General features: G+C 38.0%; 1 protein-coding gene across 1 annotated transcript in view; it reads left to right on the top strand.

Annotated features, from left to right (window-relative positions):
* CRB1 (crumbs cell polarity complex component 1) overlaps nucleotides 1–26,526 on the top strand; it is a 144,779-nt gene that overhangs the window by 100,432 nt on the left and 17,821 nt on the right. The window contains 5 exon segments of the mRNA XM_087890052.1: nucleotides 7,588–8,138; nucleotides 11,225–11,390; nucleotides 14,076–14,970; nucleotides 16,976–17,104; nucleotides 19,383–19,509. Coding sequence (XP_087746178.1) covers nucleotides 7,588–8,138; nucleotides 11,225–11,390; nucleotides 14,076–14,970; nucleotides 16,976–17,104; nucleotides 19,383–19,509 — 1,868 coding nt within the window.

Raw genomic sequence — 26,526 nt, 5'->3', positions numbered from 1 at the left:
ATATTTATATATTTATTAAATTTTTATGGTGCCCATCTCATTGATACAATGACTCGGGGCAGCTTACAATATAATAGAAAGTTTAAAAACTTATACAAGGCAATTAAAGTTAGGAGAGTTAAATAGAAAAGCTGTCTGCAACTCATTAAAGCAACTAGGTCTTCTTCAGCAACTACCCTCCATAAGTGCTATACAATCTTGAAGAAAGAGGCTCTTGGTTAAATTACTTGATTTATTTATGTTATTTATTGGTTCTGCAGGCCTCCTCAATCACCAGTTGCAATCCTAGACAACAATTAATTTATTTTAATTAACAAGTAAAGTAAAGCAAGAAGTCAAAAGAAAAATCAACAATAGCCAAAATTGTATAATTTACCAAAGCTCGTATTGGGGAATGAAAACTGCATGACAAAATTATACAGACATCCCTCAAGAAGCACCCCCCCCAAAAAAAAATCCCTTGCCCATTTGGACAAATCAGATTTTCAACAGTCTACAAAAACACAGTAGAATTGGAACTATGTAGATTTCAAAGAGAATAATGTTACTGTGGGCATGTGTAGCCACAAAAAAAGGCCCATCTATATAACTTTGCCGGATGAACCTGATATACCAAGAGGCCTAGGATGCAGCCAATCCTGACAGATTTTACCAGACAGGAAGAAGCATAGCCCTATAAGCACCCAGATCCTGAGCCATAGAGAACTTTAAAGTGACAATCAACATCTTGAAGTGGACCCAGAAGCAAACCAGCAACCAATGTAAATTGCAGTAATAATGGTCTTTTTTTTTATTATTATTTGATTTATATGCCGCCCTTCTCCGGAGACTCAGGGCAACTTACAATGCGTTAAGCAATAGCCTTCATACTTTTGTATATTTATACAAAGTCAGCTTATTGCCCCCACAAACTGGGTCCTCATTTCACCTACCTTAGAAAGGATGGAAGGCTGAGTCAACCTTGAGCCTGGTAAGATTCGAACCTGCAGTAATTGCGGCAGCTGGGTTAATAACAGGGTGCTTTAAACCACTGTACTACCAAGGCTCTTACATGAATGCCTAAGAAAAATCCATAACTACTTCTCATTCTACTGCATTTTGGATCAGCTTTAGCTTCTGAGTGGTCTTCAAGAATAGTTTTATATGGAGTTGTCTAATGCATGAGTGACCATGGAAAGTGTCATTTGGTCCAAATAAGTTAATTGGCACACAAGATGACCAGACGTCACCCGCAAGCGTAATCAGCGCCATATTGATACTTTACCCAGATCTAAAGATGAACTGGAAAGGATCCAGATAACCCTCTAGAACCATGCGGAGTTGCAATTTAACTCCAAAAAGAGAAGATTGGATGCAGGTCAAAAATTATCCAATGCTGCAGGATCCAGAGATAGCTTCCTGAGCAGGGCAGGAACCAAGACAAGCGGGACCAGCTTTGGTTGCAAACAAGTGCAATATGCCCAAAGTACTTTTTGGTTTTTAACTCGAAACTGCTGTATATCCCTAATAAATAAAATCCCTCTGCTAGAGGTACCTTAGTCTTAACTTCTTATAGGTACTTATATATTGGTACTTCGAATGATAGCCAAAGTAACTGATAACAAGCTTATTCCCAACCAAATTTCTGTGGTTCTCAGACACAAAGGCAAGGATGCAGAATTAAATAAAAGCAACCACTCGGACAAGACTTAATAAGAAAGTTATAACATGCACCTCTTTATCTGAGAATAAATCCTAATGAAGTGCATAGCAATTCATATTAAGCAGACTATGTCCAGCTGTACTGAGCATTCCTCTTAAATATGTCTGACTTGGTTTGAGCTCCCTCCAGAGTTTGCTTTCAAATATATTCATGCCAAAAAGTGGAGCTAAAATATTCCTACAAAAAGGAGTGGTGTCCCACCCATCCCTGGCAGGAAAAGTAGGAAGCTAGAATGTGCATGACAAATATTATTATAGATCTTTGATTCAATTAAGATACCCCACTTCTAGTAAATATGGCACAATTGTGCTGAATTTAGCGCTTTATAGGGATTATAGGGATCCGTGTGAGCTTTTGTCTGGTAAAAGAGTTTGCTATGTACTTTTATTTGGAACGCATCCTCTTCAAAATGCATTCCTATATTTTAAAAATACCATATTTTCTGTGCTGTTCTTACAGTCCACACCTACATTCCCCCTCTCCCCCCCAGTTATTCCTATTGGAAAATGACATTGCAGGAGCCATAATTATAGTCGACAGCTTTGAAGTTTGGCAGTAATTTATCCAAAGGTTTGAAAAGCAACTTTGGAAAAGAGAACTACATCTGGTAAATACGTTTGCTTCTTTATGAAGCAAAATTAAAACCATCCGTCTTCCAAGAGGGGTTTTTGCTTCCAATAGAGCTGTTGTGAATGATTAGAAACTATTCGAGATGTCTTTTCTTTCTGGCTACAATATTCTTCTCAATTTGCAACATTTTAAGAATACACATATACACGCACAGAGGGAAAGGAAATTAGGAAACAATTTCATTTCATGAATTTTTATTCACTCAAATCAATATTAATGGGATCTTTCCTAATCATCTTGAAATCTGGTTCAAAAGGAATCTTGATTTCTAGAAAAATAAGAAAAAAAATATTGTAAACATTTTTCTTGAAAGTATGTTTAAAATCCCCAGGTATCTGAAACCTTTTTTCACAATTTTACCTCATATTTTATAATTTCACAACAGAGACCAGATCACAATGATAAAATAGGACAAAATGAAAAATGACAATGTAAAATTAAAGAATATTATATTTTTAAATTTAAATTAAAAATTTTTAGAATAATGTGTGTGAAAAATGTGTGAGATACAGCTACAGTGATGGAAAGAGATAAGTCAAAATTTGTTTACAATATTACAATACTTTGGTTTTCACTTTCTTTAAGGTTCAAACTGCATGGGACACTAAAACTCCATAATCATAATATTGCATTTCTTAATTTAATTTTTCCTTGGTTAGAGTGAAAATACTGGATATCAGTATGGGAAGACCTCATTTAAACTGGAATTTTTAATAGGGAGACAGCCAGAGTTGGCTGGAAGATGGGTGGCTATATAAATGTTTTAAATAAATAAAATAAATACAACTTTCAATAGTAATAATGCACTGCAGTTGGATTTGCCAGTTCACTTTTCATAAATAGGACAAAATGCTTAAAAGGGAGATTTGGTCACAGATTTCCATCTTTTTTAAACCACTGAATTTCAAACATTTATATTAGGAGCCAAGGGCTAATCCTAAACAGACAGACAGAATCCTTGGGGGAAAAAAACGTGTGTTCCATTACTGTGATTTTCTTTCTATTGGAAGACCAGTTTTAAGTGGCACCAAGAGAGGGGGATAATTGACGTCAGGATGATTTTGGTGCAACCCAGTGTATTAACCTGGTGGGAGAGAATATTATTTTGGACTCAAATTTAATCAAGAAAAGTTGGCAAGCGGTTAACAAGTGCTGAGCAGCCTTTTCACTACACCCTGAACCATAACAAAGCAAGACACACAACCACTGATTTCTTTGGATCAGCCTCCAGACGCCATGGCTCAAGAGGTTAATTCTGACCAAGGTTTATGCTAAATTGCAGATCATATTCAACATTTCTTTTGAAGCAGAGTAATTGAAAACTGCACGTGTGTCTGGCTATCTTTTTGAAGATTCCCCTTGCTTCCTCTCTTTGTAAGGTGATGGCTCTTCCTATCACTTGCTGGCTTTGCTGCATTGTAAACTTTCCCCCTTCAGCAAGAAAAATGACTTCTCCCTTAATAGAGGAAGAAAGAGATTGCCTGTGGGGGGGGGGGGGCGGGGGGGAGGACACAGACCTTTTATAGTTAAAAATACCCATTTCAATCTGAGGGAAAGTTTATGCATATATGGGTTTAACAAACACATAGAGAAAGAAATGGAAGGTACTTTCGTTACCAAATTTAAAACATTTTTACATTTGGTTTTTAAGTGGACGTTTTTCTCCAAGCTCTAGGATTTACTTGCTTCTCCTGAAATAAACTGAAATAGCTAGTAGGTAGCCTTTGAGAGTTGCAAAAAGGATTTTCACAGTGACCGCTCTCCTGTTTTCGTGGGTCTTAGGCTCCTTCATTAGAATAAATGCTGCAGGCAAACATAAATAAATAAAAAATGGCCTGCGGATATCTCAGCCCCACTGGTTTTTTGTTGTTTTTTTGTTTTGGTGCCACGTATGAAAGAAAAGTCTGGGAATGGTGTTTGTGAGGCATTGCTTTTATGGATTGATTTTGATTTTAAATAGTTTAATGCTCTTAACGCTCCTTGTTCTATGAAAGATGAGTGTGTTGCAGAACTTAGTTCTAATTAGCCTTCAATATTTTGTAGCTGTGAGCAATGATACACATGAGAATACAGTGAATGTGTGTTTCTTGCAGTTGGGCAACAAAATTGGGTAACACTTTAACAATTCTCACTCTCATTTGGGTATTATTTTTTTCCTTTTGTGGAACCCAATTCTCACTACACTTCGCCCTTCTCTAAACCACACGTTTTTAAAAGTTTTGGATAATTTGCTCTGAATGATATATTACTACAGTGGGACGGGACAAGTGTCCCTAGGGTCCAGGCCAGTGGTGAAATCCAAATTTTTTTACTGCCGGTTCTGTGGGCGTGGCTTGGTGGGTGTGGTGTGGCTTGGTAGGCGTGGCAGGGGAAGGATACTGCAAAATCCCCATTCTACTCCTGGGGGAAGGATATTGCAAAATCTCCATTCCCACCCCACTCTGGGGCCAGCCAAAGGTGGTATTTGCCGGTTCTCTGAACTACACAAAATTTCCGCTACCGGTTCTCCGAAGTGCTCAAAATTTCTGCTACCGGTTCTCCAGAACCTCTCAGAACCTGCTGGATTTCACCCTTGGTCCAGGCCTATGTCATATCAAATTGTATATGAATTATGGCAACTGCAAGTTATATGCAGGAAAAATGGTAAGGAAAGAAGAAAGTAGACTAGCTTCAATTGTTGGTCCAACTAAACATTTTTTTTTTAATTTGATTTATATGCCGCCCTTCTCCGGAGACTCAGGGCGGCTTACAATGTGCTCAGCAATAGCCTTCACCCTTTTGTATATTTATACAAAGTCAGCTTATTGCCCCCACAACTGGGTCCTCAATTTACCTACCTTAGAAAGGATGGAAGGCTGAGTCAACCTTGAGCCTTGGCGAGATTTGAACCTGCAGTAATTGCAGGCAGCTGGTTTTAATAACCAGCTTAATAACAGGGTGCCTTAGACCACTGTACTACCAAGGCTCTTTTTTTTTTTTGTGGGTCTTTCAAAGTGATCCATTTCTAGTTGTGTTGTTAAAATTGAAGAAGTGTACCTATATGATCACATGCTCATTCTGACCCAAGAACAGAAGGACAGAACCTATGATTCAGCCATGAGTGACAGTAAGAGAGTTTGGCACTCATGCGTAATCTCTATTTCTGTCACAAAATCATAGATATAAATAGAAAGTCCTTCTAGGCCAAGACTGCCCTGCATTGTGAAACTGTCAACCTACTTTTCCTTAGCAAATCAGTTCTAATGGGATTCAAGATACCTGGTTGGTAAATAGTTGCATTTCCCTTGGATCTCAGGGCTTTGTGGCTTGAACCAAAATCCCACTATTCTGAGGTTGATACCTATTATGGTAACTCCTCTATTTATTCATCAAAGCTTTCTTCAAACACATGTGGCTACAGGGAAGTACAGTACTAGCTCCTGTAATTGATAAATGATATAAAGCCATTGCACTGGTCAATAGAGTGGAATTGTCTGTTTATTTTATTTCAAGTTCCAGCTTCTCCTCATAGAGGCTGATCTTGGGGAGACTCAGCTGGAGAAAATCCACTTGGGTCACTCCTCATTTTCCCTTTTTCCTTTTTGGGTTTCAAAGAAAGGTCATTGAGAAAGTCAAAGGAGAATGCTGGCACTGAGGTGTCTAACTGGAAATGAGGTGATTGAACTGTAATGAAATGAGGTACTCTACTCATTAGTGGTCAAAAACTATTTTAACTGAAGACCAAAGCTGATTTTTCTGCTTTGAACTATGCCAAACTGATTGATATTTAGTTGGGCCAACAACTGAGCATAGTCCACTTCCTTCTCTCCAACCTGATTGAGTGTTTTCAGCCCTTGGTCAGGATTATAAAAACATAAGCATGCACATAAACACTCCTTTTCCCCCCCATTTTAAATATGGTAATTTGTTAGCCTATTCTTGTGTTTATCTATTCCTTATCTATTCCTCATCTGATAAAAAGAAATCTTGTTGGACCTTACTTGCTACAGTATTTGACGAAACCTAGCAGTCACTGTCATTCACATTTGATAAAAGATAGTTTACATAAAATATATCCAGCCTTCCTGTATATTTCATTAGGAAATCCAGCAAATAGTGAGCATGGCTATCTTCCAACTCTGTAATTCTATTCTATTCTATTCTATTCTATTCTATTCTATTCTATTCTATTCTATTCTATTCTATTCTATTCTATTCTATTCTATTCTATTCTATTCTATTCTATTCTTTATAGAAAGCACAATGTAATAATACTTGTTTCACCATTCCCTGGATTGCATAGGCACTAAGGCTTATTATATGATTTTTTTTCTTTAAATATACAATGCATCAAATGCTCTACGATATATTGGTACTGTAATTGTTCCAAAGTATCTTGATGATTTAAAGATAAAGATGTGATTTCCAAAATAAATTGGTTTTGAAGTAATTTGATGTACTTGCCAGTCCATATCATTGACATATTTTTTTTGTCATTGACCAGATTTTACCTATCACATTAAAACTAGGAAATCTGAGAAGAGCCAATAGCAATACAGTTGCCTCTCTAATGAACATTTCAAGCTGGATAGAAATATATCTGATAAGTACCAGGAGTGCTAAACCAGGAAAAAAAATTAGCATCACTTATCAGTGAAAAGTACCCAGTGACTGTTCAGTATTCTAGTTGTCACTCAGCCATTTCATGTAATCCATTTTGTCTCTGTCAACCCCAATCTGATTTTCCATTCCCCTACTTCCATGCATTATAGCATATAACATATATCAGTAAAACAGTTCTTGCTGATATGCTGTTCAGAGGGACTTGCTAATTAATCAGATTGATTTTACTGATAAATTATTAGAAATGTGAATTTATTAGAAACATAGCTTTGGAGTATTAAAAAAAAAAAAGAGGATGCCCCAGATTCAACCAGACTCCAGTCATTCCATCCTGCCTCTTCTCCTCCCAATTCCATCGTTGTTTTGAAAAGTTGGCTTCAGATGCCAGGTTGATGTAACACAGGTTGACTCAAGAGACATTGTATTTTAAATCAAATTTAGCATCTCTATACCCAAACCAGTTCAACAGATCACAACTCTAAAATCAGGTAGAGAAGCTCATTTTTATTTTACCATTAAAAGTATAATCAGTGTCAAGCATTTAGTTTAAATTCAGTGCTGGGCACTGCTGATCTATGATATGTTAATACTCAAATAGCATTTTTATATTAAAGAGGTCATTACTTTCTCTCTTTTTCTCATGTGAAAGCAAGAATACATTCCAGGAAGATTTGGTCATGAGGAAACCACTGGATATGCTGCTTTTTCCCTAGAAGAAAGTCATGAAAATGCCACAATATCAATGTTTGTGCGAACACGCAAGCCTTTTGGTTTCTTATTGGGTCTAGAAAGAAACACGTCCCTATTTCTCAAGGTCTGGCTAGAAGACGGGAAACTTGCAATGTCAGGTCCGCACTCCAACAAATTCTTAAGTATGCAGATTATGAACGATGGAAATTTCTATTTCATTTCTTTAAAAATGGGGCCAAACACGATGGACTTGTTCCAATCATCAAAAAAGTTGGGCTCTGTTTCTACACCCTTAAGAAAAATACACAGAAGGGATATTCTCTACATCGGTGGGTTACCAGACAAGCAAGAAACCATTCTAAATGGTGGATTTTTCAAAGGCTGTGTTCAAGATTTAAGATTCGGCAACCACCCACTTGAATTTTACCCGGTCACTGCGCCGCTGAATTCTGTCAGCAGCAAGAGCACCCTGTTCAATGTAGTTGCAGGATGCATTGGAGATGACCTCTGCAAGGTATGAATCTGGTTTTTTAAAGGTGCTGTTCTCATAATTAAAAAGAGTTTTCCTTTGACCTGGTAGGGTTCCTAAGCAACATGTGACAAGAATATTAGGAATATCTCAGGGCTTTTTGTGAAAGAGGTGGGTAAGATCAGATTTTGCCAAACTGTTTTGCAGTTTGTGGGCAATGATACCACAAAATGTCTGGTAGACTGGAAGGGCAGCTCTTAAATCTCTCAGTAATGACAACCAGTAAGCAAAGCTGCTGTTCATTAAGAGCAACTTGAACTCACTGTAGTTCCCAAACCAAAATATTCTCATAATTATTTTAAAACCACACTTTACAGAACAAGATAATCATGGGGCATGTTACAGGCATTTAGACCTGGCATCAAGATTCATAAAATGTTAAACAAGAAGTGAATGTTGTATTGCTGAAGAAATGTAAAAGTAGCCAAAAATGGATTAGACGTATCAAAAAACCTCACAACTTTTAACACTTCGTAAAACATGGCATCCTTTTAAAAAAAAAATGTATTATCTATCAATTATATGCAAGGGAATGTGCAGGTTTATGGAATATATTATGTTGAGGATTCTGTGTTTATATGATGTATGTTTCAAATTAAGCAGCTATTCATTTAAATCTCAAACATTTAGGAATATTTTAACAATTTCCTTATAAGCTTGCCTGATTTTCTCCTCAAGAGTTTGCCCTGCTTTCAACTTTTAAATTATACCGCTATATTTTTTTTAAGGAAAAGATGACATTCCTTATTCATTTTCACTTCTCCTTGCCATTTGAAGCCTACGAGAGGAATGACAACTGAACTCACAGCATGCCTAACCCTTGTTTAGGCCACTCTCTTTCTGTACTTCTCTATTACATGGTTTCTGCTGCTTTCAAATGCAATGGCTAATGTTCACCAATACTTTTTGCTTTCTTATTATTTGTAGTTGTTGTTTTCTTCCCCTCATGAGTTGAGGAGCTGAGGAGACTTCAATCTAACGGATTTGCAGTAATGCAGAAGCAGATCTGGTCCCTATTTATAGACATTTTTGCTTCTCCTACCATTCCAGGCTCAAGAGCAAGATTCAACCATAGTTAATACTATAGGGAATAGCATGTGGTTACAAAAAAATGCTGACAAGTTATTATTTCTCTTCACAACTTGAAAGAAGCATTTTAATGCAATAGGAATGGCATTCAGGTTCCTTAACAGTAACTATTAAGATTTTGTTTCTTTTTCTTTTTTTCATGGAAATCAGACAAATGGAGCCTGAATACATGGATTTAAAAAAAGAGCTGGCAATTTATTTTATTTCTATATGGAATGGTGGAAAGGGTTTTTGTTGCTCCGGGACCTGCAAGAGTTCAGGGAATTGGGAGGCTGATTAAATTTTGCTTTTCCAGTATTCGGCTGGAAGATGAGCACAGATTGCTTCCTAGTGTTCCTAGTGGGTTTGTAGTATTTCTAGGCCTGCCGAAGTAGCTACCATTCTCGATTGCTTCAAATTATGAGCAAAACAGTAGGTCTGGGAATGCCCTGAATACATTAATGGAGTCCTTTGACAAGCATGCTATTTGTAATCTTGGTTCTATGAAGGCTTACATAGATGTGCTACTTGATATCAGAACCATTAAGTGGTGAACAGAAGCCAGTCAAGGCAAAAGTCATAAAAATATATTTTTTAAAAAGGTAGACAGGATCTACTTTTCATTCATTCTTCACAACTTTATAGCCTGACATTTCCTCTGACTTGAGAAGTTCAAAGTTATTTCTCCCTTCACCTGGACTCCTTGCTTTCCTCCAGCCTTTACATCCATTTAATTATGCATCTGGGCAGGCAGGCATGCATTCAGTTGAAACTAGTTTTCCTGTACAGCTGAATGCACAAGGAAGTTAATAAAATTGTAAAAAAGTACAAAAAATAAATAAAATAAAAGCAAGACTTTAAAATTACAAATATTCAAACATCTTGCTGTCATTTTAATAGTTTTCTGTTTGCTGTTGCTTCGATTTGTTGGCAGTTCAAAGACAAAAAAGAATCCCCAAAGAAGAAGCATTTCTACAATTAGGTTGAAAAAGCAATTGATTGGTTAGAGCTGTTTTCTATACAACAGAGTGCCTTTATAATAGGCAAAACCGTTATTACGCCTACCAGTATTGTCTGTATTGACATGGGATTCTATTTTTTTCATTTGAAAACAACAACAACAACAACAATAATAATAATTTTAAAAAATCATCCACAGGGGTGGAGACCTTTGTGTTGTGGGAAGTAGCAAGAGAAAGGTTAATATTTATTTTCCTCCCTCCGTTCTCTTTACTTTTTGGGTCTAATCAATTCTCCATCTCCTGAAGTTATTAGCCCAGAGCAGGAAAAGAAATTCAGGCCCAAAAATGTTACCTATGTTCCCCACAACAACTCCCAAGTGGGTCTCCTAGCAGCCTTAGGATCTAATTTAGATCTAGAGAAAGTGGCACAGAAGATTGAACTTCCTCTCTCACAGTACCGCTATTCTCATAAAAACTGGAGCCCCCCCATGGCTGTTTGAAAGGGCAGAGAAGTTGAAAGACCCAATCTCAGATTTCTTGCTTCCTGTCTATTTCCCAGTTGAGGGTGAAATCAGAGGTCTTCGCTAACTCTGCTACCTAAGATACTTTAGCTGGTCAGGTCAGGAAATTAACTGAGAATTTTTTGACATCTGAAGCAAGTATTTTGTCAATGGATTAAAGCCACCACTTTTTATTGGGTTTGCTTGCTTAGCAAACAGATAAATAGGCCAGAGTGGCTGCCAGCTCCACTCTAAACATTGCATAAAAGAAATGGATAACATATGGCCTGCAAAATGTTGGGTAGAAAATTCCCTTTAGTCCACTGGCCAACCTGATGATAAAGTTACTCAACATCTGGAAGACCAGATCTGAGGCATCCCTGATTAAAATATATGAACAATAAAACAAGACTAACTGCCACTAGTGGCATTGAGTGGAAGCCAGGAGAAAGTCAGATTCTTTCTTCCCCCATGCTCTTTTCAATTGATTGGAAAACCAGAAAACTTTGCTCACCTTTCATTCCCATGCTTTCCTTTTTAGTCCGCTCCATGCCAGAATGGTGGTGTTTGCTATTCAATCTGGGATGACTTCACTTGTACTTGTCCACCAAATATGGCCGGGAAAGGTTGCGAAGAAGTGAAATGGTGTGACCTCAGTCCTTGCCCTCCTGAAGCCCAATGCCTGCCGGTGTATCAAGGATTTGAATGCAAGTATTTCAGCTTCCTCCATTATTTCTATTGCCTTTTGCAAATTAAAGTAATAGAGTGACAGGTTTTCTGCCAGTCTTTCAGGCTAAATGAGTGATCCGCTTCTTGTACTATGTTTGGTTTACCATTTGTCTGAAATGTTATAGGGTTTCCTGCTGTAGCAGGGGGTTGGACTAGAAGACCTCCAAGGTCCCTTGCAACTATGTTATTCTGTTATTTTGGTTGCCTAATTATTGGTATCACTAGCATAGAAAGATTCCAACTGAGGTGAGCATGACCAGTAATTTAAAAAACAGAAGACTACAAATAGGCAACTTAGATCAGCTGATACACAAGGCTTTGTATGGGATGCTAAGTATCATATACTCCAAAAGTGAACACAGTTGAGTTCATTTTGGGAGGCAGGTACCTTAAGACTGTAACAGGGGTGAAATCCAGCAGGTTCTGGAGAACCGTTAGTGGAAATTTTGAGCAGTTCGGAGAACTGGTAGTGGAAATTTTGAGTAGTTCAGAGGACCGGCAAATACCACCTCTGGCTGGCCCCAGAATGGGGTGGGCATGGAGATTTTGCAATATCCTTCCCCCAGGAGTGGGGAGGGAATGGGGATTTTGCAGCATCCTTCCTTGGAGTGGGGTGGGAATGGAGATTTTGCAGTATCCTTCCCGTGCCATGCCCACCAAGCCACGCCCACCAAGCCACACCACACCACGCCCACAGAACCGGTAGTAAAAAAAATTGGATTTCACCACTGGACTGTACAATCCATTTTGCCTCAAAGTCCAAAAATGCAAATAGAGGGTTTTAATAGGAGTGCCACCTATGGCCCTGGGTTAAGCATCATAGCTCCAGAAATAATGTGCAATTCACCAGAAGAAATGGGGCTGACCAGCAAGGCTCCTTCAACTGAAAACATTTCTATTCCAACAAGCTGGTCTGGCCTAACTCTCCCTTTTTAATTGGCTTTTAAACTGTCTTTTAAATTGGGTTTTAAACCTCTTTAGATAAATTTGGATGTTTTTTAATCTTTGAGCCTAAATTACTTAATCTGTTTCTTAATAGTTTTTAACTTCTATATGTATTTGTATTTATTATGGCTGTTCACTGCCCTGAGTCCTTCGGGAGTAGGGCGGTATACAAATATGAAAAATAAATAAATAAATAAATAAATAAATAAATAAATAAATAAATAAATAAATAAACAAACAAACAAACAAAACAAACAAACTGATGGTTTCATTTTTGCTTTTAACACACAGAGGAACTTACGTGAGTGGCTCTAATGGAAATTTTGGTGTTAAATTTTGCCACTTACTGTAATTATATATAGTTCCATTATTCTGAAGGTCATAGTAAATCCTTAAAAACAATCGGAGCTCCAGTATGGATTTAAGATGATGGTGGAATGCATTCTGCAGTGACACATTAAGAAGAAAATTGCAGGGAGTCAGTAGCATTCCATAGTGTATAGAAATGCACATTTGCACAGTAAGATAGAAAGCAGGAGAAGATGGCATGAATAAATATTGCATTCCGATCTTCCTCTCCAAGGCAAGTTTATGGTTTCAGAAATCTGCTATTTTTTTATACCCTAAGATTCATCAAAATAGGCAATACACAAACGTAACAATAGAGAATCAGTTTCTGATTGCCCAAATCAGAAATGTTTTAGCCATACAATTTAGGACATATTGTTATTGTGTTAAATGATCAGGAATCAGACATTCCTGCAGCTACAAATCTGAAATGATCTGGTGGTAGAGGCATGTCTATCTACTTTAGGTGTGTTCTATATTTTGAAGAAGGAGTACAGAAGGAGTAAAGAGAATGGAAATATTAATTTTGTAGAGATTTTTTTTTCTGAAAAATTGCCAAATATCCTTAATGCCACTAAGATTTGAACCCCATAAAATCATGTACCATAGGGCCATCAAGACAGAATAGGAATTCATGATACTGACCAAGGCCAACTCATTTTTCTCAGAAAGCCCCAAATGTTCAACTAATTATATGTTTCTACTTGTATCATTAAGAGGGAGAAAGGGGAAGGGGAATGCTTAGCTATCAGAGTGTTGCCTTTTGACTTTTCAGAATTTGTTCACTATTCTGAAATAGTACAAGATAGTTCTCTTATATCTAGATGAACATTTATGTGGTAGCAAAGTTTATCCAGAAAAATCTAATTCTTTGTTGTGATGTAATTATTTACAGTTTTGCAACCCAGATCTTTTAGCTGGAGCTAAGGCAGTTCTAAAAACAGCACGGTGCTAATTCAGTACCACTGTCTTTCTATTTGAGGATATAGCGAGATAAGGTTAAACCTTTAAACTGACCTCAAATGTCCTCCTCTTCTTCTCTTCTGGCAAATTATTTCAGATGTACTTTATCATGCTAATTGGTTGCAGGTTTCTTAAAGTTTTAAGAAATTTTCCAGCTCTATAATTACACCAATCATTACAAAGTCAGAACAATCAAGGAAATAATAAGTATGGGCTATCAATATTTTAGACAATAGGGAGAAAATAATCAATTCTCTAACTCTTAAGATTCACATAAGTGTGCTCTTTTATTGCTGAGCACTTTTGGATTCATGCCACGTGGAAACCACAGTGAATTCTCCCATGAATATATAGAGATGATAGCACTAGCCTTATGCAGTAAATTAATTCTTCCCATCTCTGCTCAGGTATCTCCAATGCCATTTTTAATGGCAGAAGCAGTGCTATCTTTTATAGAAGCAATGGGAAGATCAGGAGAGACCTCACTAATATAACCTTTGGTTTTCGGACTCGAGACTCAGATGTGATACTACTTTATGCCGAGAAGGAGCCAGAGTTCTTCTCTGTCAGTATTCAGGATACCAAATTGTTGTTTCAGCTGCAAAGTGGTAATAGCTTTTTTATATTGAGCCTGGCTAGTTCCCTATCAGTGAATGATGGGAAGTGGCACAAGGTCACCTACTCTATGATAGAGCCACTATCTCAGTCATCAAGATGGCGTCTTGACATAAATGATGAGAGAGACCATGCTACAAGTACTGTTGCCACTGGAAACCTTAACTTCCTAAGAGAAGGCACAGATATCTATCTGGCTGACAAAGCTTTTGATAAAAAAGATGGACTGAGAGGGTGCATGAGCACTGTGGAGATTGGTGGAATTCATCTCTCTTACTTCGACAATACTAAAAAACCACAAGAAGAGCAGTTTCTCAAGATCTCTGCCAATTCTGTGGTCACAGGTTGCCTTAAGATGGATGCCTGCCGCTCAAATCCTTGCTTGAACGGTGGGCTGTGTGAAGATTTTTACAGCTATTTTCGCTGCACATGTGCCAAGGGATGGACTGGATCTCAATGTGAACTCAGTGTTGATGAATGCTCCTCAAACCCTTGTCTTCATGGAAATTGCAGTGATGGGATATCAGCTTACAAATGTGTATGTGATCCTGGATACAGAGGAACGAGGTGTGAAGAAGACATAGATGACTGTTATGGACATCTTTGTGGAAATGGTGCCACATGTGTAGATGGCATTAATGGTTATTCATGCCTCTGCGCTGGGAATTTCACTGGAAGATTTTGCAGGTACGGTAACAAAGCTTTGATAAAGATAGTCATTCACTATGAGTAGTTAGAGATCCAGTTTTATGTAGTGGTTAAGGCTTACAATATTGGGAACTGGGAAATTGTTCTAGTCCTGTCTTAAAATACAAAGCCCTCATGGTAATTTTGGGTCAGTCACTCTCTCTCAGCCCTAGAAAGCAGGCAATAGCAAACCACTTCTGAAATCTTGCCAAGAAAAGTGCAGGGACCTGCCCAGGCAGTTGCCAAGAGTCAGTACTTACTCAAAGAAAAGAAGGTGTAAAAAGGCTTTTAATATACAAAAACAGGAGTGGATCCTAACTTTCACATACCCATAATAACTACAGTTCATGGGGGCCATTTGGCATGGGGAAATAGCCAAAAATGGGGAGCAGAAGAAAGAAATAAGTAACTACATTGATACTCCAGAATTCAAAATAACCCTTACCCTCAAACGGCTCCTCATTGACAAACAAACAGCCATTGAGACTTAATATTACATTTAATGCATTATCTAAAATGCAAATAGCTACAGTATTTAAAACTTTTCCAAAAATATAATTCTGATCTGCTTCATTTCATTTTCTTTGTTTAGTGACTTAGGTTTGTTTATGCTATTGGGGTTTTGTGTAATTTATACAAATTATTTTGTACCTTCCCCCCAATTTTTTACCAGTACCCTTGTTTTTTTGGGGGGGGGATATTCTTGTCCCTGAGAGTGAGTTGGGTGGCCATTTAAATTTTCTTAAATAAAATAATCTGTTTTGATAGATAACTTCTAACAATTAGATAACAATTAGATACACTATCAAAAGAATAATCTTAAAGAAATATATCAGAAAAAATGGGTGATGCGGGCTGGAATTTTTCCTCCTCTTGTGAAAATACTTATGCAAGCAGGTCATAAATGTGACCCCCCAACATTTGGGAAGTGTGGAAATTTGGAAGTACAGTCTTTGGATCATGCAGCAGAAACAATAGGGAAAATTACTATTTTGGAATTCAGGAAAGCTTGAAAGAGGTTTTAAAACACACTCTTCACAGACCTGCTTAATTGTTAAATGAGAGACCATTAAAGAATTCCAGACCTGTAAATTAGGCTGTGAAATTGGACTAGCTTTTTGGAAGAATGTAGTGGTAAACCATTGTTACCAAAAAAAAAAAAAGGATTGTAATTTTGTCAAGGTAGCCATCAATGGTGTCTTTCTTAACTATAGAAATACCAGGAATGGTCAGGCTTAGAAGTGATTCGGAAGAAATGCATCAGATCCTAGGCAAGCACCGCACCTCTCTGCTCTTCATTTTAAGCAACCCAATTTTTTTTCCAGTCTTCTATGAAAGCCTAAAAAGAAGATACATTAACTTCAGTAAGACACTTCCTAAAAATAGCCGTTCCCTTTATTTGGGTTAGTCCTTCTTCCCACTCACCTTTCCCATAGAATTGTCTATGACAATTCACCACAGTCAACTTGCCACGGCCAAGTCCCTGTGGCCAACTGACTGCAGGGCAACTAGCCACAGTCAACTCGCCGTAGGACAGTAATATCGAAGAAATAATGGAATAGAATCACTGAAGAAAGGATGCAAAAGGAGGAACAGAATGAAATGTGAATGTCAAAAAAAAATTTTTTTTTTTACTTTAATTAATTAAATAAAATAAATTGTTAAATTAAATAAAATTGTTAAATTGTCCCACAGTGAGTTGTACCACAGCAAGTTGGTCATGATGAGTTGGCCATGGCGAGTTGGCTGCAGCAATTTGTCTGTGGCAAGTTGTCCCATTCCGTCTCCCACTCTAGAAAAAGAGTGCCCAAGACCCCAAGAGGTCTCCTATTTATATATTTGGTATCTGATTACTTGGAAGTAATCTTCTCTATTTAGTCTTATTTGAATCCAAGAGAAGACTCAGTAGATTTCATATCAGGGTTTTAATATATTAAAAATAGATATGCCTGGAAAGAATATTGGGATATTATTACAGACTTGGTTTTTTTCTCTCCCACTATAGGCACATACGAATGCCTTCAACACTGTGTGGGAATGAGAACAGAAATATCACCTGTTACAATTATGGCAACTGTACTGAGTTTGAAGGACACTTAGAGTGCATGTGCCTCGCAGGCTTTGCAGGATTACAGTAAGACCTTTTGATGTGACATATATGATTTGAGAATGAATGTTTAATTTTTCCATGCAACTGCACAATGCCATGTATTAACTGTTACTATTACAATCTAATTCAACAGACACTGGGCTTAGCAGAAATATTAGGTTTGTTTACTACAGTAATGTATCACCTTGCTATTAATTCTATTGCAGAAGCAGTGGGGAAAAAAATAAAACAGAACCCACACAAATGTGTTTTGAAGGGCTCACTCCAACATGAAGGTTTCACATTAAAAGGCTATTTTGTATAAGGTGGGATTAGTTTTTTAAAAGGTAAAATAAAATTATTGGCATGAAGGAATTTAATTCATGAATGAGATTACGTCAATTACAAAATGCTATTGTTTCAAAAAGGTTGGAAGATATTGTGATCAAGCCCATCTCCGGGAAGCTATACCACATGGTTTCTCTGCATGTGTAGATAAACCCTACATATAGCACAAATCATGATTTGCTTTACCTTATGGTTTCCTATTCATTTTAGCTCCATGCACACTCCATTTACACAATGAACAAGATTCCCTAAATCCTACATTGCTACTTTCAAAAAATTTGTAATCTATGGAGTTCATCCTTTAAATACTACCTACAAGCAATGCTTGCAACGCATCTTATAACTCTCTGAGTTATAAGAACTCAACTCTCTTCCTTATGTCAGCACTGGAATGCTGACAAACATTTTGATGTAACTAAGAATTCTAGTGGTTGGAATCCACAAATATAAAGAGAACCTAGTTTGGGGAAGGCTGATGTAACCAACGTCACCTGAAAAAAACTTATAGAAGAAGAATAAAACTATGTTTCACAGCCTCACTCCCCTATTCATAGCTGAATCACTTTTAACAAAAATGAAAGTGAACTGCACACAGCTGCATGTATTGTTTAATGTGAAATATGAATGATGAATGACATGAAATATTTCTGGCTATAAATGCGGACAGAATTTGGCCATGATGCACTATATGGCCCAAATACCCAAAGAAAACATTAAATACCAGTTCATGTATATTTAAGGATGAATTAAGAATATTCAAAAAGCAATGGTGCATTTTTTTCTTCTTCTAACAAGAAGAAAATGCATGTTCTGCTGATCTAGAAACCTAATTACTATAATTAAAGAAATTAAAATCATTTTATTTTCAACCTTACTAGTTAGCAAAAAGTTTTAGCTTTTCAGTAATGAATAAATGACATTGGGTATCACTTCCTATATTCTTGACATATAATAAGAGTGCCTGCATGTTTTAGGATTATCCTAAGTGAACATACTGTATATTCCAAACCAATTCTGAAATGTTTATTTTAAATATTGTAAACTGCCCAGAACTTTTTTCATGTTATGTGGCCTGGAAATTTTTTTTAGGTCAGATTGATATTTTAAAATTTTTCTTCTAGTTTGCTATAGATATATGAATTAAAACCTTGATTCCTGTTTGAAGTATTTTCACAGTTATGTTTAAAGTTCTTAAAGTGTTTGCCATCTTGGAACTCTTGTTACGACACTTCACACTTCCTAGATCTATACACAAATACAAATATATATTTATATATCTGACATTACAAACTTTTCTATAGCATTATCAATACTTACTAGATTTCATCCGTGTTCTGTGTGATCAGAGAACATAAACTAGCAGATACCACAACTTTCTAGTTATAGTTGCTATTGTTTTTACAAATAGCAGAGCAGTAATGTCATATTAATGCTTGTGTTTGAATTTACATTGCATATATCTAATTCACTTTAAATATTCCTTCATATCATTGTCAAATGATATTCTCAACATTCTCAAATCTGCAATCCATCCATAATACAGCAATGCAGGAGAATCCATTGGTTTTTATTATTATAACTGTTTCTCTTTTCCGAATTTTTTTCCTATTTGTTTTGTCCTTCTCTCCTCCCATTCTGGTTTCCTTTCATTAAAATGCAACTTTCATTAAAATGCAACTTTTAAAAAGGAGAGCAATAGTCTCATTTATGGAAACTATTAATCTTGACTTCCAAAGAAGTTGTTAACTCACTTTCTGCAGTGAGATGTTTTATACTTAAATATTCATAATACCCAGCATGGACCTTGATGACTTGAGATAACAGGAAGTGAAGTCCTGTAAATCTGGAAGAATCAGGTTGAGGAAAGATGGCTTAAACCATTTCAGAGCCCTTGAAAACAGAAAGCCAAATTTCTTTCCCTTCACTTTTTCTTAGAACAGCTGGTCTAAATATTAATCTAATGTTTCCTTTGCAGATGTGAAGTGGACATCAATGAATGCAACTCTATCCCATGCCTCAATGGGGGCCTCTGCCAGAATCATTTCAACAAATTTTACTGTATCTGTGATGTGAATTATGCTGGTGATCGCTGTGAAATAGATGTAAGCGACATCTCCTTTTTTGTCTCTCTCTTGTTGTGGCAGAATTTTTTTCAGCTACTTTCTTACCTCATTCTGCGCATGGATGATGACCCAGCCGTGGAATGGGGTGAACCAGATGATTAGCAGCGAAATCCTTCCAGTGTTATTTTAAAGCCATCAAAACACAGCAGAAGATATCTTGGCCAAAGTGAGAGTAAAAATAAAAACAAATCCAAAACTTCTAACCATGTTTTGCAGTATTTCAGGTAGATGTAAAGTCCGTCATTGCAATGATTTGGAGTTGTTATTGCAATGGTAAACACAGGGGCCGTGAGACAGATTTGTGATACTTGATACTTTTAAAGTGATAGAGAAGGCAGGGAAAGGTTCCAAAAACAGATCTCCATTTTCACTTGCTGATAATGTCTTCTAGTTTGGATTTCTTCAGTAGTCTGGTTTTTATCCTGCCTCCTCCCTTAATATTGTATGATGCAAAAACAAACTTTAAAACAGGGGATGCAGCCTATAGCCTTAGAGTTATATAGAGAGTGCTCCCAACGCACTGAGGATTGTATCTGGAGCCCTTCCAGTCCAAATGTTGCTGCCAAATTGTAATTTTAATATGATAGTAAGGGGAAAGTGTGTCAGGAATAGGGATTAATTATATTATCAGTTTGAATTTAATTTTGATTTCAATTTACTTACATTAAATCCAATTTAGGTTTGCTTTGGTTTCCTTTACATTTTGCAGCTTGAGCATCAAGAGGCTATTTATTCCCTTACTTTTTTTTTTTTTTAATGTGGTCATTTTCTTCCAATACTTTGAAATCACCAACTTGTATTTCTGACTTTCAAAATGTTATCACTGATCTTAAGTGTCTTAATTTGTGCACATGTGTGTGCATGCATGTAATGTCTGATTGGATGGAAGCATGCCCCTGCATGACTTTAGTTATATTGTACACATGCAATTTTAACTATAAAAAATTGAATACTGAATTGTTTCAGTATTCTTAAAACTACTCTAGCTTCCTTCAGTCCAGACATTTGATAGAGTGATGTCATTGAGAGCAGATAATTTAGTTTAGTTGCAGCTAAAATCATAATTATTTTTACAGATTGATTCAAATGTAATGATCAAATTAATATCCTTCCCAATTACATTTTAAATTACACACTGAACTCAAATCATAATGAAATCAATGATATATTTGGGTGCTCCTATGAACTTAAAGCACTCACTTCAGAAAAGTGCTGTTCCAGATTGTCCTAATAATGGACTCAATCTAGGTTCAGATGATTTATGAATAAAGTTACTTTGTCTTGCTAAGATTTAATACTAGCCTGTCCCACCCAGTTCCTGTATTGCTGCTTCACCACCTTTAGTAGGTAGACCCAAATTTGGGCTTGTAGCAATAGCATTTAGACTTATATACTGTTCATAGTGCTTTACAGCCCTCTCTACATGGTGTACAGAGTCAACATATTGCCTCCAACAATCTGGGTCCTCATTTTGCTGACCTCAGAAGGATGGAAGGCTGAGTCAACTTTGAGCCATTCAGAATCAGACTCCTGGAGTGAGCCATGAGTTAGCAGTACTGCATTCTAAAAACTGCACCACCATGGCTTGTATTAAGGTTCAACCCTTATTTTGTCATCAAAACTTTAGGTATCCTTTCATCTCCATGGATGGATAGAGGGAGGGATGGATGGGTGGGTGGGTGGTATCTAGCATTACCATCTTAATTGGAAAGTGAATTGATAATGACCTGGAAAGAATGCAGAATGAATGAATTTAATATTCAGTTCATTAACCATATGCTCCAAAGCAAAAATTAATGTATGGCTACCTATATTTTAAAAAGGGCTTTTATTCTGACACAGAATAGTCTGAATAAACACTTTTTCTTTGTTTCGTATTGAAAATGGCTGTAGCACTGAGTTGAATAACATAGAAGAAAAATGCTTTACTAATATTATATTATAGTAGACGTTATGTACAGTTATGATTGCTGTACATAATTTTTTGGGGTTATCTTGCAAAACAAAAAAAATTAGAAAATATCTAAGCAACACCAATGATGTTGCAATAATAAATTATGTTATAGGTTTGGAATATGGGAAAATTACAGAATTTGTAAGAATGATTGCTCTCAAAAATATCTTCTACAATATAAACATGAAAATGAAAAAAATGTCCAATGAGGTTATTTTGCAGAATAGGCAAGGCATGTATATAGTCCCCTCTTCAAAATGAATTTTGAGATTGTGAGATCAGATACTAGGGTGCAAATATGTATTTAAAATGTGTCATTAAAATAACTAACAGCCATTCCTTCATATTTGTTTATTTGTTTATATCCTTCATAAAATTTAGATAACACCTCACTCTCAGAGTGACTCTGAGGGGTTTTCAGCTAACTGCATAAAAAACATAAAAGTTTTTTAAAAATATTCCCTACATACATGCTGCTAAGTCCATTAACTCCTGCAATCATGGAAATGACTCCTCCTAACACCTTGATTATCAAGTCCATCCTCCAAATTCATTGTACATCTGTATTCTTTTGCCACATTCTGTCTGTATTAGCATCTCTGTCTTTGTGCAAATAATAAACCTTCTGCTTTTGTCATGCTGCCACTGTCTTTCTCATTTGTGTCTCTCTGTGCTATTCTCATTGTCTTTGAGGATGTCATGATTTATAAAGGTTTATGCACACTTCAGATCCATGCTACTTCGAAAGCTGAAGCAATGCTGTTTCCAAACTGCATTACACCTGAGCCCTGAGGTGTGTGATTACTTAAACATCTCTCGAGACAAGTGTCTTTCACTAAAGACTAAAAGCTGGGAGGATCAACCCTCCCTCAGGACAGAAAGCCTTCTTTTCCAATTTCAGAATACATTTGGTGCCTGCTATTTTGATTTCACCAAATGTCAACTGAAATATATACACACATACACATATTCTCTCTCTCTCTCTCTCTCTCTCTCTCTCTCTCTCTCTCTCTCTCTCTCTCTCTCTCTCCTGCATGAAATTTGTTTGTTTACATTTAAAATTCTCTCTCTGGTTCTGACCCATTACTTTTCTGAATTATCAACTTTCTTAACAACTTGTCAGTTATTAGAGTAGAGTAAACAGTAGAATATAACAGTCCTTAACTAGAGCCATATAAATCACCAAGGCATGAAGCCCGGGCTGTGTTTCTTTGGTTTGAAAATGCAGCACCCAGGGCCCAGATTAAAAGCCTACAGGCCCCCCCTTCAGACTTACCTTTTTCTAGTATGCAATAACCAAATCCAGTACTGTATCTTCAGGGTTAGTATTGGTGCATTCTTTAAACAAACAAACAAACAAAAAATGACAGCTGTATATTACAGAGTTACACTTCTCCTAATAATGTTGAAACCATGAATAAGCATGGCAAATATTAGTAATGATGAATTCAAAACTGAAAAATACCTCTTTGCAAAATATGACACTGGGATTTGCCTATTGGAGGGGCCTTAATGTATTCATTAATTGCAATTGGTAGTGAGACGTATACATCCTAATGGCACTTAAATTACAATAATAAATGCCTACCACTTCATAAATAATTTATTCCATATTTGCATAGTTGTTTCCATGCAGTTATTCTTGACTAATTATCGTACTGACGAAAAAGGTGTCAAACCCTGAATAACAACCTTTCCTTCCGTTGACATATCTTTTCCCTTCATCTTGCATGTTCATCTTTCGTTTTTTATCTTACTGCCATTCTTATATGTGCTCATTTTGTCAAAGCAAAACAAATTAATAATAATCCTATTAAAATAAGAAAGAATAAGCAGAATGTGCTTTGGCCTTAGCTCAGCAATATAATGTTAACTTGAGGGATTTTAAATCAGCTCCAAAATGAGTAGTATATTCACCAAAACAAATTATGACCTTTGTATAAATATATTTCTTATTTGTTCCTTGTGGGCAGCACTTCAGATTTTACTAGTGAAAGGTAATATAAAAGGTTACCTTGAGTGAAGTTTGACTGCAGATGACTTCACAGCAGGGGTGAAATCCAGCAGGGTCTGACAGGTTCTGGAGAACCGGTAGCGGAAATTTTGAGTAGTTCAGAGAACCAGCAAATACCATATCTGGCTGGCTCCAGAGTGGGGTGGGAATGGAGATTTTGCAGTATCCTTCCCCTGGAGTGGGGTGGGAACAGAGATTTTGTAGTATCCTTCCCCTGCCATGCCCGCCAAGCCATGCCCACCAAGCCACACCATGCCCACCAAGCCACGCCCACAGAACCGGTAGTAAAAAAATTTGGATTTCACCACTGCTTCACAGACATATTCATGCAATGCAGAAGTATATTCTTTCAGAATGTTTTTTCTACTTCTCAGATTAACCAACAACCTTGTACTTTCTCCCTCCAAATACTAACCAGGTCTGACTTTGCTTAGCTTCTGCTTAGCTTTTGAACCTAACAAGGTCACACAGGTACTTCTACTTGGTGAGACAACAAGTGTTAGATTCAGTGGCTTGCTGTGGCTAAGAACTAATGCTGTGAGAAGGATTGAACTGTAATTATAAATACTTGTGGTTGCTTTATATTAGAGTTATATTCATACAGTGTCCAGATTATAATGAAGACCTAGTTCTTGTTCCTTCATTTTTCATATCACAATAATTCAAAAGGATCTCTTTTATGAAAGTATTCAGTTAGTTACAAATACTGAAATAGTGTTTATTTTCCTTCATTATAAAAAGAAGTTCCCTTCAAACTTACTTCATACTGCACTAATCTATTTTTTCATTTATATAATCTTTGAAAGCAGAGGTTGCTTCTCAAAAGGAGTTTAATAATAATTTAATATACAGCTTTGCAAGTTTATTTTATTTTATTTTATTTTATTTATTTTATTTTATTTTATTTTATTTCGAATTTATATACTGCACCTTCTCCCGAGGGACTCAGGGCAGTGTACAGCTAGCTAAAAACATACAATACAAACATTAAAAACAATTAAAAGGATATATATTAATTTGGCCCCAATTTAAAATGACAAACCAGTTAAATATGTTTTTTAAAAAATGTTATGTTAAGCCAGCCTGGCTTGCTGGAAAAAGAAAGTTTTAAGGGCACGGCGGAAGGCACCGAGGTCTTGAATTCTCCTTATCTCTGGGGGCAGCTGATTCCAGAGGGTAGGTGCCCCCACAGAGAAGGCCCTCCCCCTGGGGTCACCAGCCTACATTGTTCGGCTGATGGCACCCCGAGGAGGCCCTCTCTGTGGGAGCGCACAGGTCAGTGGGAGGTCATCGGTAGCAGCAGGCGGTCTCAAAGATAACTAGGTCCTATGCCATGGAGCGCTTTAAAGGTGGTGACCAACACCTTGAAGCACACCCGGAAGATCACTGGGAGCTAGTGCAGCTCACGCAGGAGCGGTGTTATGTGGGAGCACCAGGCAGCTCCTGTAATTACCCGCGCAGCCGCATTCTGGACCAGTTGGAGCCTCCGGGTGCTCCTCAAGGGGAGCCCCATGTAGAGAGCATTGCAGTAGTCCAGGCGCGAGGTGACAAGGGCATGAGTGACTGTGCACAGGGAATCCCGATCAAGAAAGGGCTGCAACTGGCGGATCAGGCGAACCTGACAAAAGGTCCCCCTGGCTACCGCCGTCAGATGTTCCTCTAAAGACAGCTGCGTATCCAGGAGGACACCCAGATTGTGCGCCTTCTCCGCGGGGGCCAAAGACTCGCCCCCGATAGTCAGTGATGGAGTCAACTGACTATATCGGGATGCCGGGAACCACAGCCACTCAGTCTTGGAAGGGTTGAGCTTGAGCCTGTTCCTCCCCATCCAAATCCGCACAGCCTCCAGGCACTGGGACATCACTTCAAGGGCATCATTGGGGTGGCCTGGGGTGGAGATGTACAGCTGGGTGTCATCAGCGTACTGATGGCACTTCATCCCAAAGCCACGGATGATCTCTCCCAGCGGCTTCACATAAATGTTGAACAGAAGGGGCAAGAGGACCGACCCCTGAGGCACTCCACAAATGAGAGGCCTCGAGGTTGACCTCTGCCCCACTGCCAACACGAACTGTGACCGGTCTGAGAGAAAGGAGAACCACCGTAGCATGGTGCTCCCCATCCCCAACTCCTCCAACCGGTGCAGCATGATACCATGGTCGATGGTATCAAAAGCCGCTGAGAGATCTAACAGGGCTAGAACAGAGGACCAACCCCTGTCCCGCGCCCTCCAGAGATCATCTACCAATGTGACCAATGCCGTTTTTGTGCTGTACCCAGGCCTGAAACCTGACTGGAACTGATCCAGATAAGACGTTTCCTCCAGGAATTGTGGAAACTGTCGCGCGACCACACTCTCAACAACCTTCACCACGAAGCGAAGGTTGGAGACAGGACGGTAGTTGGCTAATACTGCCAGGTCCAGGGAAGGCTTCTTGAGGAGAGGCCTCACCACCGCCTCTTTCAAGGCAGCAGGGAAGTAACCCTCACTCAGCGAAGCGTTGATAATTCCCTGGAGCCAGCCTCGTGTGACCTCCCGGGAAGCCAGTACTAACCAGGAGGGACACGGGTCCAGTAAACATGTGGCCGCACTAAGTCTCCCCAGAATCCTGTCCACGTCATCAGGAGTCACAGAGTCAAACTCTTCCCAGATAACATTCTCAGGACTTTTCCTTGTCACCCTGCCCGAATCTACCCAGTCAGAGTCCAAATCCCCCTGGATCTGAGTGATTTTGTCATAGAGGTATTGTCCGAAATCCTCAGCCCTGTCCTCCAGGGGGTCTTCCCGCGCTCCCGGGTGGACCCCCTAAGTTGTCTTAGAGCCAGTTTGATCTAGTGGCACCAGGCTAGAAAGCAAGAGACAATGAGTTCATGTCCATGAGTTCAAGTCCTACCTTAGGCATGAAAGCCAGCTGGATGACAATGAGCCAGTCACTCTCTCTCATTGTTGTGGCCTGCCTGCGGCCAGTGAAGCTGGCAGCAGAGTCAGACAGTGAGGTGCTTGGGGAGGAACATGGGCCAGTCCTGG

The sequence above is a fragment of the Pantherophis guttatus genome, chromosome 3 (assembly GCF_059756535.1).
Source record: "Pantherophis guttatus breed Tessera chromosome 3, ASM5975653v1, whole genome shotgun sequence".
NCBI lineage: Eukaryota > Metazoa > Chordata > Lepidosauria > Squamata > Colubridae > Pantherophis > Pantherophis guttatus.
Note: the sequence above shows the minus strand (reverse complement) of the source record. Positions and strands in the feature narration are given on the sequence as shown.